Consider the following 20,428-nt stretch of genomic DNA (forward strand, 5'->3'; position numbering starts at 1 on the left):
CGTTTTAGAGATTACTCGATCTCATGTAGACATTTGATTAACTCTTTAAGACGAACACCCATTCGTCTTATTGAGTATAAATATGTTTTGACTGATTGAAAAGGTTAACGTATTCACCTTTGATTAACTGTTCTGAATGATATGGTGATCTCGTTTGAAACTTTGACTGTGAATGATTGATTGATTGATTGACCTATATAAAATAGGTATATATAAATATTCGGATCGTCATCTGATCCGGCTACAGACCCTTAGTCTGGTTTTGATAGCTTTAAACCTTGACTGATCATTTGTTTGAATAAAATATTGAGACATATAGTCTTTGTATTTATTTACCAAATGCTGAGTTTTTTATTCATGAAGAAACATATGTAATTTGTTTCTTCTTTAAGAAGAAACATTCATTGACTGCTAATATTGAATGTAAAATCTTATGTTTCTTAATCATAAAGAAACAATATTTTTATATTTCTTGTGTATAAAATGCTATGTTTCTTAATCGTTAAGAAACTATATCTCAACTATATCCTTATGAATGAAAAACATGTGTTTCTTAATTGTAAAGAAACATTACTAAAATCCTTGTATGTTTAAAGCTTATGTAAACATATTTAAGATCAAGGTTTGGGCTATACCCCTGACTGTTGTCTAAGCCATATAATATAATAATAAAATAATTACTTAGGCAGAACCCCTACCTCACACGGCTATTCGGAGTTTTGCTAACTAGGGTTGATTGAGCAACACTTCCACTCTCTATCGCATTCTAGGGCTTAAATGTCAGAACCTCAGAGCTTGGCACACACTACGATGCTTGGCACGCAAAACGAGGTGACATACGGTGGTTGTCGTGTCGTGCACGTACTTCGAGTTAGATTGTTGGGTTATCTTCGGGTGGAACGCACTTCGAGGTATCATCGGTATGTGGCAAGGATTACGAGGTGACGATTGTTGGGTTGGCACGGAAACCGAGGTAGTGAGAGAGTAGTTTTTAGAGAGAGAAGGATTTTGGTGTGAATGAGAAGTGTGCCGTGAACCCCCCCCCCCTTTATAGTTGATTTTACAACCCATCGCGGTACGCGATGGGTCTTGGTGATCCGTCGCGTATCGCGGCGACGCAAAATATACGCCGCTATACTGGAAGCTGCCACGTGTCCTGCTGAGTCATCCAGGTCCATCGCGATATGCGATGACCTGTATTCTGGGCTCATCGTGTAGCGCGATAGGTCCCTGAACTCAATTTTCCCTTTTAGTCCTTTGTCTTTTGTTAGCTTATCACTTCTGGGTCTAACTCCCATTATCCAAAAATACTAAGGCGGCTCTCAAGCGGCTCGCGGCGATGCAAGCGTGCGAAGTGCGCCATCAAAGCGCCACATTGCGCCCATCGCCCGTGCGCGTGCGCATCGGGTGATTCGCACCCTCCGCTGTATGCTAGGCATATAAGAATATTATTATGGAAAATCTCTTCCTTATAAAGAGCTTCCATTTATTTACCACTTTCCATGTGGGATGGGTTTAAACTTCCTTATTTATACCCATGTGGAATGCTTCCATTTTCTTGCATCTTTCAATGTGGGATGGAATTTCCTTATTCCATATCCTTAACATAAAATAACTTTATTTATGGGATTTTTATTTCCTTGTAGAATGATCTTGTTTTCTTTATTTAAATTTCCCCAAACACTTATTTTAGTGAATAATTTTGATCCTTCAACTTTACATTAGTGGAGTTAAGCAATGTGCCGATATCTTGACGAGGCTCTTTGGAGAATCAAATTCAAGGAGATGCGGGAATTACTTGTAGTTGAAGACTTGTTTGTTTCGAGTTCGAAATTCCGGGGGTGATTGTTGGGAATTTCGGTTAAAGTGCGTTGCTTGGCGTGCAAGGTTAAGTAACGAGATTTAAGGAGTGGATAATTATAAACAATTAAATGTGCCTAGATTTAGCTAAACGTGATAGATTAGATTATAAATACCCGTGCTTTGAGGTTAGAGATTGTAATTGAGTTTTGTGAAGTTTCTCAATAATAATATTCGTGTTTGGGTGTTAGCCAAATTAACGAGTCTGAGTTTGTGTTTCTGTTTAAAACCCTGGTACTAATTCCATTAAGAAAGGTATGAAGAAGCTTGTTTGAAATATAGAATGGAATGATGCTATGAAGAAGAAATGGATGCAATTTTGAAAAACAAGACATGGGAACTTACACCTAAACCTGCTGGTGTTGTACTCGTGTCATGCAAGTGGGTGTATAAGTTAAAGCAACGACCAGACGGGTCTGTGGAGAGGTATAAGGCTGGGCTTGTGGCCCGTGGTTTTTCACAGCAGTATTGTATTGACTATGAGGATACTTTTAGTCCCGTTGCTAAGTTAACTACTATCCAACTTCTATTAGCTATCGAAATTAACAAGCGTTGGAAGTTGTGGCAATTAGATTTTAGCAGCGCCTTCTTATATGAAGACATTGATCATGTCATATTTATAGAACAACCAATGGGGTTTGAAGATAAAGATCGACCAGATTATGTTTGTAAGTTAAAACGGGCTATTAATGGGTTAAAACAATCATGGGCTTGGTTGGGTAAGATTGGGGAGTTCCTTGATCAAAATGGGTTCACACTATAAAAATGCTGACTCAAGCTTGTCTGTTAAGAAAATTGACAACAAGGTCGTGGTTGTGTTAGTCTATGTCGATGATTTAATTGTTACAGGGGAAAGTAGAAATTAATCAACTTATAGCTAACATCTACTCCAATGGAAGCTTGTACCAGATTGTTGCCGGTCAAGGGAAAGAGATTGAAGATCCTTTAGGGTACTGGAAAATAGTGGGGAGTTTGATTTATCCCAGATTGTCGAGACCCGGTATCTCATTCGCAGTCGGAGTTTTGAGCTGGTACATCCAGTGTCCCAGAAGGCCTCATCTTATTGCTGTTCGCCGGGTTTTGAGATATGTGAACGCTACTTTGGGAATTGGGTCAAGGAGTTTGGTTTAAGAGGGAGAATAAACCCAAAGTGTTAGGATATTGTGACACTGATTATGCTGGTGATTTGGATACGAGAAGATCAACTACCGGTTACGTTTTTATGTATGGATCGAGTTCAGTCGCGTGGTGTAGCAAAGCCGATGTCATTATCCACCACTGAAGCATAATATAAAGCACCTGCAATGGCAGCACAAAAGTGTGTATGGTTAATCTGGTTATTAACAGAACTGAACCAAACTGTGAATTATCTAGTGAAGTTGTTTTGTGACAGCAGCTCTGCATCAAAATTGTTTAGAATCTAGTGTTCCACGCCCGTTCCAAACATACAGAGGTACACTATCATTTTATTAGTGAAATGGTCTTGAAAGGGGAACTCAAGTTGGAGCAAGTTGACACTACCGAGCAGGTTGCAGACGACACTACCGAGCAGGTTGCAGACGCGTTTCCTAAGAGCCTGTCAAGTCCCAAACTAATCGGTTTATGCACTGATATGGGCATGGGGAAATAGGATGTTGAGAGGGAGTGTTGAAAAATTCAACATCCAGCTGGTTGTGGAGTTAGCGGCTTGTTCTCCAAGTAGTTTGTTTTTATCACATGTTGTTTTGTTTTCTAGTTGTTACCTATTTATTTTCTTTTGAATAATACTGTAATGCATCAATTTCAATTACTACTTTACTAGTTTTCAATATACATAAAAGCTTTCGAGCTAAGTGTTAGTGTGTGTCAATTCTCTATACAATACTCGTTTTCCTTTTGAGTGTGACTTCCACTTTGTGTTTAACAATAACTGAAAATGTTCCATGGACAAAATTGTTGTACTATGTACCGTTAAAAAAAGTTTGGATTAAAATACTTCTTACTTTCACCATTTGGCTGACAACACTTTAACTAAATAAATGTTGTCTACCACTTCCAACTATCACCTTGTTTTATTTCTTTTTTTTTTTTGCTTTTCTTTTGTTTTTTAACTCCCTAACTAACAGAACAATAAAGACGTTAGTGTTCTTGGCACGACGCCAAAAAATGGTTTTCGCCACATGAAATATGAACAGTCGTAAGCCTTTCGCCACACAAATTTTTTTCAGCTCAAGTGTGACCAAAGGTCGCATCTATAGGTATTATACGGCCACATTCATATTCTACTAGTCATAACAACTAAATAGTGTAGCTAAGTATACCAAAATTAATTGCTAGAATCGTCATTTTGTCTCAATAACTCAATATATGTGGCTAAAGGGTATCAACGGCACATGTATTTGTTGTAATTATGGTTTTTTGTCTTATTAGAAATTTTTCATAAAATAATAAAAGGGAAATTATTATTATACCTTGGAAGGACAATTGATTAGTTATGGGTTGGACTTCATAAATTATGGAATTAAAAAAGGAAGTTAGCCTTAGAGCCGATGAACTAAAGGGTATAAACCCCTTAAACCCTATTGAAACCCCTATCGTCATTCATATTTCCCTTTTTGCATCTCAAGAACACCAGCACTCTTCTTTTACATATCATTTTCGGATTCTCAAGGAGATCAAGATCCATCCTTTTCTCAAGATTCAAGCTTAAATATTGTTCTCTACACCTAAGGGCTAAGGCAATAAGAAACATCAAGATATGAGTCCTGTTGAAGATTCAAGATCAAACGGTTTAGTTTAAGTTAGGTTTCAACTATAAATGTGGGTCATTTGATGTTAGTTGGCAATGTTTTGAAACTCGGACCGGACCGGCCGGTTCGACCTGCCCGACCGGACCCGGTAAGCTTGCCGGTCCGGTTCACATATATAACCCGTTTTCTAATAACTCAGCTGGGTTTGGCGGTTACGGTCCGACCGGAATCAGTGAACCGCCGGTTGAACCAGTAAAACCTTGTTTTTATTAAATAAAAAAAAAATTGGGCACACTGGAATCAAACCCAGGTACCCTTTCGAGATGATATGCTTAACAAACAATAAGAAGCCAACCAACCAGCCTTAACTTTTGATTTGTTACTTGAAATATATATCCTATATAGTGAAAATAAACAATACAAATGGACGTTAAAGTTAATTAGTATTATTTTTTTCTATATATATAAATTATATATGTATATATATAAATAAGGTTCATATATATAAATATATTTAAATTATTTATGATGTCATCCGGGTCAAACACGGTCCAATAAGACGTCCGGGCTACTCGGCTACTCTGAAAACATTGTTAATTGGTTAAGAAAATTAGTACTTGTATATTAGGGATATTGGTTTTTAATACTTCAAATCTAAAAACATTGTTAGTTGGTCTCGATTCGAATGGTTGGGACTTAGAAGTATAATCAGATTAACCTAACAATTAGAAGGACTTAACTGCCATTCGATTTGAATGGTTTGTCCTTGGCAGTTTCTTAGTTCATCTTCAAACCATATTGTATATACTTTGAAATCCTATTTTGCAAACTTTATTATTATTATTTTTATTGAGTCTTGTATAAAGTCTTATTTTTTGTTATTGACTTATTCTTTTAAAGCTTATTTATTTTAAGTTTATATCTTTATTAATTCATATTTTTTTTCTTTGCTTGTATAAATACAATATAATCTTGTATTTTGAAACTCAATGATCAACTATAATGTTTATTTTATGTCTTAATGTAGCAACACAACATGTTTTGTCCATTTGATCTTCCAAAGAAGAGGAAACCCAAGGTGTTTACCTCTAGGATCAAAGGACTGCAAAGCCGATGGTTGATGTTTGCCATATCTGCCAACTCGGAGATTCATGATTTTTGGGTTGAACAGTTTTGGGTAAATGCAAAGACGAAAAAGAAGGGACCTCGATCATTGCTGAGGTAGCAAATCAGAAGATAACCATTATTGAAGAGGTTGTAAGAAGGGCACTAATTATCAAAGACGGCCCTGATGATTCTTCTGAAAAGTTTGAGAAAGATGACATTGCAAAGTTTCTCAAAGACATCGGGTACGTTATTTCTTGAACTACATGTGAGAAGAGACATGTGCCAGATTATTGGAAGTTTCTATTCCATATAGTTTCCCACTGCTTGCTTATCTTCACAGAAGGGTGGATTTGACAAGCTGAGCATTGAATGGGATGTAGTCATGTCATGCCTTGCAAATCAAATGAAGTACAACTTTTCTATTATGTTCTTCAAGCACATTCAATCTATTGTGCTCGCGAAGAAACCAAGGAAAATGTATCCTCGCTTCATTCAACTTATTCTGGATGATCTACTACAGAACATTCCAAGACCCGAATACCCAGATGAAGTTGATGATGAAGGAAAAGTTGTCGAACCGTCTGAGCCTCATTATGCAAAGATGGTTAGACAAACGGTGTTCAAGGCGATGATGGAGCCCACTGGGAGAAGCGGGTACAAGTATAAAGGTTAAGAACCTGGTGTAAAATTCGGTCAATTTGCTGAGACCGAGCCCGATAGTGATGAAACTGAGGTTGAACATGAAGGAGATAGTGGAGATGACAATGATTATGATGGTCAAAGTGGTCATGATGATGCTAGAAAGGATGAAGAAACTAAAGAAACTGAAGCTGATTATGATGTTGAGGGTGAACACTGGTAAAAAGGCTACAAAGGAAAGAGAAAGGTCGGTGAATCCTCCAAAACACCCGTTGAAGAAAAACCCGCTGAAGAAGAAGAGGAGACTCAACATCCTCTAAAACGTTTGAAAAGGATGAAAGATTCCAAGAAGTCTTCATCCACAAAGGTGCCAACTTCTTTAAAGATAATATTTCCTTCAATGTCTACCATGTTAGCAGAATCCCTACAAGCCACACTACCACCACCCACAACACTACCCATAACACCACCACCTACACCATTAGCTGACCCATATCAAGCCTCACTCATCACATTAGCCCGCACCATAGAGGAACTTAAGGCCAAACAAGTTAAAATCTCCAAAACCAAACCCAAATCTAACTCCAAATCAAAATCCACATCTTCTAGGACTCTTAGGGATGAACCAATCACACCACCTGAAACCTCACCATCTAGGTTTGATGAGCCCATGCCATCCTTCTTAGAAAACATTCCCATAACCACCACCCAAGCCGAGACCAAACCCATACAACAGACTCTATCACCAATAGGACCACCTCACCCTTTAGCTCACCAACGTACCAATACACCTCACCTATTAAGGATTCATCCTTTTGGACCTCTACCCTTACATCTTCAATTCATTCACAAACCATCTCACAAACCTTACCATCCACAACCGAAACCATTAGCTTACCTTTAGCCATTGCCACATCCCTACCAACCCAAACCATAACCATGCCTACTCAAACCACCATACAGCCAACCTACTCAATCACACCTCCCTTCACAACCAAAAGCCCATCATAGAAGCCACACCTCTGTTTAGTGGTAAATCGAAGAAGTCTCCTATGTTTCGGGATCCTATCCTAGATAGGATTAGAGCACTTGAAAAATCAAACGAAAATCGAGCTAAGAGGGAACTCTTGATGATAAATTTTTTGAAGGAACAACATGCAATCAACGAGCAAGTGATGAGGCAGAGAGATTCACTTGCTTCACGGGTGGATGAAAAGCCCGGATTGAGAGTCAAAGATCCGATCCTGGATTGACAACTTGCAAAGGAAAATTGATAATCAGCAACAGTTGGTCAATCAAAACTCGTTGATGAATGTTGAACAACGTGATGATATTACAAGGCTCCAATCAAGAGTTTCTCATCTAGAAACCAATCTTCCTCTCCTCCAACTTTGCACAAAATCTGAGGAGGGAGTTAGACTCAACCATTGATAAGGCAATGATTGAGATTGAGGGCCTTGGTTCTCGGGTAAGTTTGTTGGAAAGTGAGCCCAGTTCCTCAAGAAACGTGGAAAGGTTTACTGGTGAGAATGCTAAGTTGCGATCAATGATCGAGCGGTTGGAAAAGGTAATTGAAGAGCAACAAGGGTTTAATGATGGTCAGAATCGCGTCAACGAGGGACTTATAAACCGCCATTTTGCGGTTACCGAAGTGATGAGGATGACCGATTTAGATGTTGATAACTTGAGGGCACGTCTAATGGAGACGTCTAGGGGGTTGGTACATGGAAAAGAACAAAGAGCAGCGCAAAGCAACAAGAAAAAATCCGCTCTCACTGACCTTGTTACTGATGCCGAAAGGGTCAACGCTCAAGAAAATTATCATGGAACCCTCTCTAAATCCTCAAGGAAAGAAGCTGGTGGAAGTGGTGCTAGTGTTGCCATTGAGGAGCCAGTCGTGGTTGTTGGAACCATTGTGAGTACCGAAGTTGTTGCTACTACTACTGCTAGAACCGGTCAGGTCAGTGTAATGACTTCTGCACTTGTTGTAGCTACATCAGTTGCACAAGTGATTGCTCCTGTTGCTAAGATAATTGCTCCTGCTGTACAAGAGCATTTTGTTCAAGATCAAGGTCATGATGGTGATGGCGGTGATGATGACAAGTCGGATGATGATGACTCAGATGGTGATGTGATGAAGGTAACGATGAAGGTGAGGATGAGGATGATGATCCTTATGACAGTTATGATGAACCGCATGATGAGAGTGGTGATGATCATGATGACAGTGGCAATGACGAGGCCAATGGTGGTAATAAGGTGAGTCAACCGCAAGACTCGTCAAATGAGGCACAAAGAACAAGGGAAGCTGATGTTGCATTCTGTTTTAATGATTTCTCTTTTGCAGATACTAGCTCTCACGTTAAAGAAGTTGTGGAATCAATTAATAATGAAGATGATGCTGAAGGGATCAACTACTCTCCGGACCCAGATTTTCCGGTTCGTGAAGAAACTGTAGTGGCTCTCCCTGCTCAATCTCATGCCACTGCTATTGCTAATACTGCTGAATCGTCTCAAGCTCCAAGGCGACGAAAGAACAAGTCTTATTCAACCAACAACAGAGCGAGCATACGAGACAACATCTACGCATACTTGGACGACTCTCTGATTGTTTATTGCAAGTGGCACCCAAGTAGCGAGACATGGGCAATACGTTGAGCTAAAGGAGATCTTACATATATGCATATTACTGGCATGCATACCCTCTCCCAGCTCGACATGAACTACTTCAGAAGAATAGTGGGCCACTTTGTGACAGAGAAGGAGCTTAAGGGATGGTTTAATAGGTTTATGAGCAAAGAATGGAAGAAGGATTATCTGAATTTCAAGCTCAACAAGGGTAAGGCCTTTCGTTATCCAACAGAGATCGATCCTGCCACCGGAAAGAAGAAAAATATGAGGCAATACCGGACTCACAAGGGAGAGAAATCTACCATGGTGAACCATTCCTCTCTAACTTATTCGAGCATTTTATTTGTTGGGAGTTCGACAATGAAACAGGAAAAGCGGTGATACACTGCAATATATATGCACCACTTGCGCTTCTTTGACGAACATGAGCTTGTGGCGCTAAGCAAAGAAGATCTGTTGAAGCTCTACAACTAGCCATTTGGGAACGTTGAATACGTCCATCGCGACAAGACCGAAGACATAGTTGAAAAGTTTGACAAGTTTGTACGCTATCTTGTTGATAATCAACTATACAACTACGAAGACAGCTTCGAGTATGAAACCGACTAAAGACTGGATTAAATACTAAAGACTAGTGGGAGATTGTTGTGACTCGTTTTGTTTATTAGTCTTTTATATTTACTTTTACTGTAAAAGTTGTATCTAAGTTAGCTTGTCGGTTTATTCCCTTGTATGTTGTATGTTTGGACCTTAGGCCATGTAAACAAAGCCCATTTGGGCCCATTTAATGGAAGAATGCATGATATGCTCTCACCTATATAAGGTGGAGCATACTCATGCATACAAAACCTTTTGCCATATATCTTATCCATTCACCAACTCTTCCTCTCTACCCTTCTACTTCGGGTAATAATAATCCAAACAAGATCCGAGATCTAGGTTCCTCATTAATGATTTCTGTAAGGCCCCGTTACCAGTGCCCTACATTTGGTGTTAGATTTACTCATAAACACAGTCCTAAATATCAGAGTTAATTAAAAACTTTCGCGGAAAATAATAACTCTAACCATAATATATTAAATAACATCCAAATCTCGTTTTATCAAATATTCATAGTCATTTAACAAACTAAAACATAGTCTTTAAAACATCATAACATTTCCTTGAGATGCCAGTATCTTCAATTCCACGCCATGTATCCTCATCAAGCGAGCTACCTCATTCTACTCATATGCGTGCATACTAAAAGCCAGCTACGCTGAGTGAGTTCTAGTTAATCACATAAGTTACCTTACATACACATACACATCCCCGAAGGTACACATTACATACATAACCTGTTCATCATACGTCCATACACGTTCATCGCTAACCTGAATTATAAAGGGCATTTCACCCCACATACCTCGGATATTATTAGGGTCTGGTACCCTCCATCCTCGAATATTATTAGGGTCCGGTCTCCCTCCGTCCTCGGATATTGTTGGGTCCAGTACCCTCCATTCTCGGATATTATTAGGGTCCGGTACCTTTCATCCTCGGATATTATTAGGATCCGGTCACCCTTTCTTCCATACCTCTATACCATACCTTTCTATATACATAATTGTAAGTTTCATACATACGTACATCGTTCATTCTTCATCTACAACATATATATACATCGTCAAACCATTACCTGACAGTACATGCAATATCCGAAGATCGTTCACGTACCGACAAGAAAATCATTCATACATTTCACATAATACATATATGGCATACACTTATCACTTAGGATAAGTGTATTGACTAATCACATCGAGTATGAACACAGCCCCGAAAACATAACAAGGAAGTGGGGCTAGAAACTCACCTGAATTCGGTTACGTTCACTGTTTATCGTTATTCCCTTGTTGAGCTGTGCACGACTAATTGTATAACAATTACACATATCAATTAACTATCACTACCCATATCATATTTCTAGTTTAATTCTTACCCTTAACGAACGGGTATCTAGGGGCAGCGCCCCTTGCAGCAGGGTTCTAGGGGAGGCAGCCCCTAGCAGGGTCCATTAACTGTCGTAACACATTTTCTATTAGGATTTTAATTTATTTTCTAATTCTCTAACTTATAAAGTTCTAGAGTTTCTTTGTAATTAAATCATTCTTTTCTAAGTCCAGGGATAGTTCTGTCATTCTTTCAAAGTTCTAATTCGTTATTAAGCCCTTAACGAATGGGAGTTCATAACAAATTATCTATTATAACGAATCTGCCTTTGTAACGAATCGGGCATTATAACGAACTGGTCCTTATAACGAATTGGACCTCATCACGAACTGGTCCTTAGCGAATTGGACCTTAACGAATTGATCCTTATACGAATTGGGCTAGTTCGTTATTCTTTTCCTTAACGAATTAGATAACGAATCAAGACTAATTCCTCGGATTCCCATTAACGAATTAGGGTTAGGTCAGGGAATGTCAGAACATTCCCTGACATCCCCTTAACATCGTACCTACTTTTCCGGCGCCGTCATCGCCGGAAAACCGCGTTTTCGACGGAAAGACGAGATCCCACTCGTTTTTCCACCGTTTTCATTGTTTTTCATCCCATTCTATCCAGATCTGAGCTAGGGTGATCCCTAAGCTCATCTTAGATTCGGTTTATACCCGATTCCACCCGGATCTCATAACTTAAACGGTTTAACGGTGTTGGCTCGTCGTTTCGTGACCATATCTAACGGGTTTAAGCTCGTATAACATCATACTATCATTACCTTGGAACGGGTTCGGTTTTCTATCTTGATTCGGCTAGATAAAGGAGAGAAACTAGAGAGAGAGCTTAAGTGTGTGTTTTGGTGGTTTATGGAATATGTGTAAATGAATGATTAAATGGGAATTTAGGACTTATATAATTATGGATCATGGGCTTAAGCCCATGGTCTTTCCTTCTTTCTTTCATAATCCAAGTCTATAACCCATATCCATTTAACCCAACACTAGCCCGACTCACAATAACTCATGTTTCCATTTTATTAACCGAAACTAGAAACGGGATGTTACAATTTCCGCTAGCTAGTGTTGAGATTGATCCAGATAAACTAGTCGTTTGTTGTTTCATCTGTTAGGTTAATACTAATGCTTGTTTGTATTGTTGATGATTTTAGGGTAGATATCATGAGAAGCTTTGGAGCTTAAGCTATATGAAAATGAAATTCTCACTCTAAAGAACATCTAGACTTATCGTGTAAACATTCTGAATTTGGGATATGTCACTTATTACACAGTTTTTTTCTATTGAAGTTATAATATTGTGATTTCTACATTTACAGTTTTATCAAACTTCTATTTTATATTGTAAATCATGTGAAGTTGTAGTAAGTTTATGTGTAACTAAAAATAGTACATATATTAAATAGAAACAGTTTTTACTAACAAAAACTTTGTGTCACAAAAGCTGATTTTAGATTGTGGAAAAAGAGAAATTGTCACTAAAACTAGTAAAGATATGTAATTAGGATTACCTTTTTAAAGGCGCAAAAATTGTGCCACAAAAGTCTTTTTTTTTATTGTGGCAAAATAAGTGCCCTAAAACCTCAAAAAATTTGTGTGGCATATAAAAAATGTGACACTAAAAGACTTTAGTGCTACCGTTTCTAGTGACACTTACTTTGTGTGTCACACATTCTTATAGGGGTCTTTAGTGGCACTTTTTTGTATTCTATTAGTAGTTTTTGTATGTCACTACATGACATTTTTTTGTAGTGTGGTGAACATGTTAGTTCATACTCGAAACAATCAGCGGCCTATGGCCAACATACCAATTCTATCGCATAGCCTAGCCCTCTCATGTAAATTCTGGACCTCTTCAAGAGTTTCATCTTACTTTGACTAACTTTGTCTTTCGTGTCTTAGGTTTCTTAACTTTAAAATCTTCTATCTTTATATTTTGCTCTCCAAATTTTATATTTTCATTAATTTCCACATCACTTAAGGGCACAGCTAAAGTTCCATCCGCTAAACGCTTTCGTAAATTGGAGACATGAAACACATCGTGTATTCAGGGCTCACGTGAGGAGAAACGACGATGATCAAGGCTCGCACATTTTTTGGCATCGAAGGGTGTTGATAGTCGCGTACGTGTACGATAACAGATTATTGTATTTGATCATTTACCTATATATATACCAACTGCATCCATCCATCGCAACGCAACATGTACATAAACATGTCCCAACTGCCCGGTGCAATGTACTGGTTAAAAGGCAATGGTTATTCATACACCATTTTTCCCTTTTTGGTTATTCACACACCCTATCTATATACACACCCTATAAAGGGTGTATGAATAACACATCCCGGTTAAAATAAAACACTAGTTATATTATATATAATAGTGGAGGAGAAAGTTATTGCGTGAAAACAAATTGTCAACCAACCTTCTGTCTCTAAAGCCTGGACTTGTGTACCCAGATCCACAATCTCCTCTAGTTGTTTTATTAAGTCGTCCCTTCATCAGAACCATTGACTTCTTTAAGCCAGATCAATAAAAAAAATTCAGTTTCCACCTAATACTTGAATCCGAAACAAATTAAAGGTTAGCTTCATTATCTTGTGATTTGTATTTTGGATCAATAAAAAAAATCAGTTTGCAGTTTATATCAGAAAATGAACGACGACATTGAGATCCTTGTTTTGGACAACGGGACTGCGTATATGAAGGTTAGTATTGTCGTCCTATTCATATGTTCGGGTTTTAATTTTTGTGTTGGTAAATTGTACTCTGTGATTTAATATGTCCACAGGCTGGGTTTGCTGGTGATGATTGTCCTAGGGCGGTGTTTTCTAGTGTTGTAGGTAAGACACGTCAACTTAATGCTATGGTAGGCCTGGGCACGAAAGAAGTTTACATCGGACACGAGGCCTGGTCGAAAAGTGGCATCCTAACTATTGAATATCCAATGGAGCGTGGTATTGTCAAAAATTGGGACGATATGGAAAAGATCTGGCATCACACTTTTGTTAATGAGCTTCGTGTGGCTCCCAAAGATCACCCTATACTTATTACGGAGGCCGCATTAAATCCTAAGTAAAACCGAGAGAAGATGGCTGAAATCCTTTTCGAGGGCTTCAATTTCCCAGCCATGCATTTTGCCATCGCCCCCGTACTTTCTTTGTATACATATGGTCGTACCACTGGTTAGCTCCTTCAATTATTTTTTAGTATAATCTATGCATTGCTCACGTTTTGTAATAATAATAATAATAATAATAATAATAATAATAATAATAATAATAATAATAATGACATGGGTTTGATAGTCAAGTCTTTGGATACTTGAGGTCTCAAGTTTGAAACTTGACTCAAGTGTATTTCCTTACAACGGTGGGGTTCTCTTAGGGCTATTTGTTTACATATGAATGAACCATACATCTGAATGAAACCATTCAGATGTAAACATCTGATTCATTCAGACTTCAAACTGTTTGGTTCCCAACATAAAAACATCTGAATGGTTAAAGTTAGGTCTAAATCATTCAGACTTGTTGTTTCTGAATGGAATAGATGTTCATTCAGACCTGACTCATTCAAACCTGACTTATTCAGACCTGACTCATTCATATCTGACTTATTCAGACAGCCCCGTAGTAAAATTAGTATAAACCGTTGGCATCTTGTCTCACGAAGACTCATTTGGTTATTGGTGGTAGTTCAAAACATTATTAAAAAATATAACTGTTATTATTAGGAAAACTGGTTAACTAAACCCTATTGACAAATAATTGTCTCAACTTAAAACTACACAAAAGGCGATCCCAATTAAAGGAGTAATATTTTCAATAGTCTGTGACTAACGGATGGTTAACTCCGTTAGTCTGTTGCTTGCGTGACACACCTAGGGATCGTTGGAAAAAATCCACATTTAGTCAGGACTGTTGTTTGCCCACACATGGTTGAGACTATTCAAAACCAATTTTTTCAAAGAAGCAGATGATTATTCCCACGTAAATGTTAGCTGCCACACAAATGTTTATTGACAACTAAGCGTGCAACGTAAGAGTCAGACTAACGGATGGTTAACTCCGTTAGTTGCAGGTCGTTGGTAAAAAATACATCTTTAGTTGGGACCGGCACAAGCCAAAAGTTAAGTTAAGACTGTTATTTACCAATAGAGCATAACTGATATAAATTAAAATCAATTTTCCTTATTATTATAACTACTGTGACAGGTGTGGTGTTGGAGTCTGGAGAAGGTGTTTCACAGGTTGTCCCGATAACTGAGGGTTACTATAATCCCCAATCCATCCTCCGTGTTGATGTTGCTGGAGCAGACATTACAGAATCCCTAAGTGTAACGATTCCGGCAAATCCAGGTATACCCTAGCCGGAATATACTATTTACGTGTTATTTAATACTAATTATATGAGTTATAGTACGTTTATACGAGTATATATGAGATTCACAGTACGAATTATACTCGAATGTATAGCTAATCGTATTGGAATTACGATTAACCGATGAACGATTATTGAAACCCGAACGAATCGGGATTACATTTTTGTCATGTATGATTACAATATAAATGTGTGTGAGCTAAATCCGTTATGTATCCAAAATATAGGATTAGGATAAGTATTGGCAAGCAGGCCTATCCGTACATGAACTAAATTTCTAAAAATTTAAAAATGGATAATTGCGCGTCAACTATATTCGTATTAACATCAGTTCAAAATAACGAAATCCGGTACGCAGATCGAAATAGCAGGCACGCAAGCCAGTAAAGAGGCATGCGGGCCTGAAAGGAAAATTCATATTTCTAAATATAACACCTTCGCAGTTGTGCGACGTTCCAACTCCTGGGAGCAGGAGTGCCATCCAATTTTTTTAGCTTGTATGCACCCTTTCCCAGTATTTCATTGTGACAACCGGTCAAAAAGTCAACATCCATATGACTGTTAATATTGTTTAATCATATTTACGATATGTAAGCATACTAGAGTAAATGCGTTGTTCATTTGATCATTCATAGTTGATTCATTACGTGTGCCCTTTTACATAAACATTTAGTGACAGGGAGATCACTAGTTCATATGTGTAAAGTGACTGAGTGATCACTGGTTCATATTCGTATAATGATAGAGAGATCAATGGTTCATAATACACACACACACAAAAACAATTTTATAACAGATGACATTTAGCAAAATGTCACTTATGTGTACCTATGTATGTACTTATGTATATAAGTGATAGAAAAGTACTTATACATGTATTTTATACTACTAGGCTTGTATTTAACAACATTTTTACAAATAAAAGTGAGGTCCTAAATGCCATTAATTAGCATTAAAACTCCCACAACTTTTTTTTTGTTTTGAACCGTAACCCACCATACACTCCACCACCTTTCCTTCTTTATTGGTTGTGGCCATTGAAAACTAGATAAAATAGTACAAAGGACTAATATTCAAAGATCTTAAATCAAACAAAATCCAAATTCATCACATCCATCATACATCTTTGGTCCATACTTCTATTTTGTTTCTATTTTCTTGAATGTTACTTACACTCCACTCAAACGCAACCATCGTTATTATTTTAAATGAAAAGGAGTGGCTATGATTTACCCCTTGCATTCTATGTAATCCGCACATACATTTTGCAAGACCAAACAAACACAACACAATACAAAATACACTTTCTCCCTATCATCTCTTTTCTTGAAACCAAAACACACACATGCGTATCCACCCACACTCATCTATACAAGCCTTTCTAAGTTTATGCAAGTGAAGGGAAGATTAAGTTGGTGTTGCAAGTATTTGAAGTTTTAAGTTTCTTTTCTTCGTTAACCATCATCGGTGATTAAGTGAGTACTTACTCTACTAATTAACTTTATAAAAAAAAAAATACAAGTTGTTAAGTACATGAAGTTCACCCAAGTAGTGTATATCTTGTTAAAACTTATTATTAGATTATTGAAAGTTACATTTTGAATAAACTCATTCTTATATAAAAGTACATTTTATGAGATATAGACAAACTAGCTGTGATGCTTTAAATTTCGGAAGAAATATAACAAGTATATATTTTACTTAAAGTGATCTTGAAAATATTAGAATAATGATTTGGAAAAAGATATATAAGTAATGTTGGGCTTACAGAATCAATACATATATATGAACTCGTCCGAGAAGCAAGATTTTCAAATTATACAAGTGTAACCTGTTTTTTTTTTTTTTTTTTTTTAGCCTTTTAAATTATATATATGTGTGTGGGGAAATATAACAGATATTTTTATATGCACAGGAGTTGTTTTCTGATGACTATATATATATATATATATATATATATATATATATATATATGTGCAATGGAGTCAAGTTACGACCTGGGTTAAGATATTAATTTATTTTATGAACCGAGCACTTTTCATACAAGAATTCTAAGATATTTTATATCATCTATATTTATAAATATATGTATTTTATATAAATACACGCTTTTGTGTAATCCTAAGACATATCATTACCAGGTTGCCGACTCACGTTTAGTAAAATGAAACGCAAATGAAATAAGTTTAACTAGTTGGGTGAACACGTTACATAAGCGGACTTGTTCAACAATATTTTTCACGTGACATTAAAATCATATATTACGTGCTAGGTCATATCTAGGCCGGTAGTTCCTCGGGATTTTTGCATTGTTTGACGCTCATTGATCACAACTCACAAGGTGAGTTTTCACGAGCCCCTTTTACTGAACTGTTGTAAATACTTTCCAGGGGCGGAAAACATGTCTTTGTTAAAATATTTAAGTACATACCGATCGTATGGAAACACTTGTATATTTATATATATATATGGTTTGATGCATAGAATATATAAATTGTTTATCGTGTGGGATTGTTCTGGGGTAACATAGTTCCCAGCGGTTATTATTGTTCTGGGGTAACATAGTTCCCAGAGGTTATATTTGTTCTGGGGTAACATAGTTCCAGAGGTGATTATTGTTCTGGGGTAACACAGTTCCCAGAGGTTATTATGATTGTTCTGGGGTAACATAGTTCCCAGAGGTGATTATTGTTCTGGGGTAACATAGTTCCCAGAGGTTATTATTATTGTTCTGGGGTAACATAGTTCCCAGTGGTGATTATTGTTCTGGGGTAACATAGTTCCCAGAGGTGATTATTGTTCTGGGGTAACATAGTTCCCAGAGGTTATATTTGTTCTGGGGTAACATAGTTCCCAGCGGTTATTATTGTTTTGGGGTAACATAGTTCCCAGAGGTTATATTTGTTCTGGGGTAACATAGTTCCCAGCGGTTATTATTGTTCTGGGGTAACATAGTTCCCAGCGGTTATTATTGTTCTGGGGTAACTTAGTTCCCAGAGGTTATAAATGTTCTGGGGAAACATAGTTCCCCGCATAATTACATTGTTTAATAAATGGTTATTAAAATGATCTGTCAGTGTTTATTTAAATTAGTGAAACTCACCAACTATTTGTAGTTGACCCGTTTTCTTACATGTTTTCTAGGTATGCCCAAGTTGGAATGATTGATAGATGCTTAATGATCTGTGCTACTTGTTGGAAGCTTGCTGATCTATATTTTGTAATGAATATATTAATGTCTTATCGGTAAAACTCGTGTGTAACACCGAGACAGTAACGAATTAGCAACATTGTAATATGATATAAATTAATGTAGTGGTATTTTCTTTATAAGCAATGTTGTTGATATCAGATGTGTCTGTTGCATCCCGTGTACGTTTCCGCTGCGGTTACGGGGTGTTACACTAAGTAAGGTCGTGAACGAAAGAGGTTACCACTTCATCACCCATACTGACAGAGGAGATGTACAATTTATGAAACAAAAGCTTGCATATGTGGCTCTTGACTATGATCAAGAGCTTGAAACTGCTAAAAGTAATTCCGCTCAGTATGAGTTGCCCGATGGAAATGTTATCACACTTGGAGCAGAGAGATTTGGTTGTGCAGAGGTTCTCTTCAAGCCAGACCTGATTGCAGCGGAAGTTGCTGGTATTCATGAGACTTCCTACAATTCCATCATGAAATGCCATGTTAATTTATGGAAGCATCTTTTCAGCAACATTGTGATCAGCGGCGGTTCAACCTTTCTCCCTGGTTTTGCTGCTCGATTGGACAAGGAAATCTCGGCTCTTTCACCTACTGGCATGCATGTCAAGGTGCATGCGGAAAATGTTAGACAGTATGGATCCTGGACTGGAGGATCAATCCTTGCATCTTTGAGCAGCTTCCAAGAGGTAATTAAGTCCGTTTCGCCCACTAGCATATAATTCTTTCTTTTAACACCACCTATCTGTTCCTATTAACTAGTTTTAAAACCATCACTCCACCAAGATATCCGAGGACGAGGATAACCTTCAAAAATAATTTCTTATGAAAATTACACTTCAAGATCTAGAACAATCTTGGAGTAATTTCAAACAATCTTGAAGTAATTCAATAAAGGTTTACATGTTTTAGAATATAATCATTTAAATCAACTCATTTGTTGGTAATGAGCCCATGACCATCACCTAAGATGTATATCATGACTAATTTTTTTTGTTTTCTTTTACATGAATCAGCTTTTGATTTCAAAAGGTGAATATCAGGAATCTGGTGCAGCTATAGTTCACAAGTAATGATTCTAAAAGTGTAATTTATTTCATGTGAAGAGCGGAAACATCCACTTCCTTCATACTCACGATGTACTATTGTTTGATGGTTAATTCCATTTCTGTCAGGGATGTATACAGCTGAACACAATGAAAACATACTGATTTTTTTTTCGGTGCTCAACCATTGTGGCCCTTTTCCAAATATTTTGGGTGTCCATTTTTTCTATTATATATTACTCGAAAATTTATATAATTTGTTATCCAGAACATAAAGCAAACTAGAGTTGGTTAATTAAACAAGTCCTTTTTTCTACCAACATATTAGATTCATTAAACTCAAAGCAATTACAATAAAGTGTCAGGCAAATGGGCACCAAGGTGCGCCGCAACCCCGTTTTGAATAGCAAAGTCAATCCTACTAAAAACGAAGCTTTGGGACTTAGGAGCCGAAAAAGTACCATGCATGACACGCTTAACTCGTGGAACATACTTAACTCATGGGCCTACTGTTGAAATATGTTATTCATATGATTCATTGCCTTCCTTCTCATTCCAATCACAATATATAATTACAATGAGGAGGCAACCATGGAAAGAATATTTCAACAACATATACAATATTTTGGCAAATCATTCTATGCAATATAATTATCTTATTCCTATTACACCACAGCAATCGAAGCGGGGGATGACAGGATGCTGCACTGGACCGAAAGTCTTCAAAGAGAACTCAAGGCAAGCCTTTTGTAAAGATGTTTGCGACTTGGTAGCGTCTGGGCATCTGAAGAATGTGAACGCATCCTCGTTGAACCTGTTCAACCTGTTCG

At 37.4% G+C, this 20,428-nt stretch overlaps 1 protein-coding gene across 1 annotated transcript; it reads left to right on the forward strand.

Moving 5' to 3' along the window:
• Positions 1 to 13,619: 13,619 nt before the first annotated feature.
• Positions 13,620 to 14,044, forward strand: LOC143576979 (actin-1-like). Its single transcript, XM_077060943.1, has 2 exons — positions 13,620 to 13,673; positions 13,757 to 14,044. Exons 1-2 carry the CDS (start codon positions 13,620 to 13,622, stop codon positions 14,042 to 14,044), a joined length of 342 nt encoding a protein of 113 aa, XP_076917058.1.
• Positions 14,045 to 20,428: the final 6,384 nt, after the last annotated feature.

This window comes from Bidens hawaiensis, unplaced genomic scaffold (assembly GCF_021521415.1).
Source record: "Bidens hawaiensis isolate Kalapana, Puna unplaced genomic scaffold, B.hawaiensis_p1.1 tig00028452_1, whole genome shotgun sequence".
NCBI lineage: Eukaryota > Viridiplantae > Streptophyta > Magnoliopsida > Asterales > Asteraceae > Bidens > Bidens hawaiensis.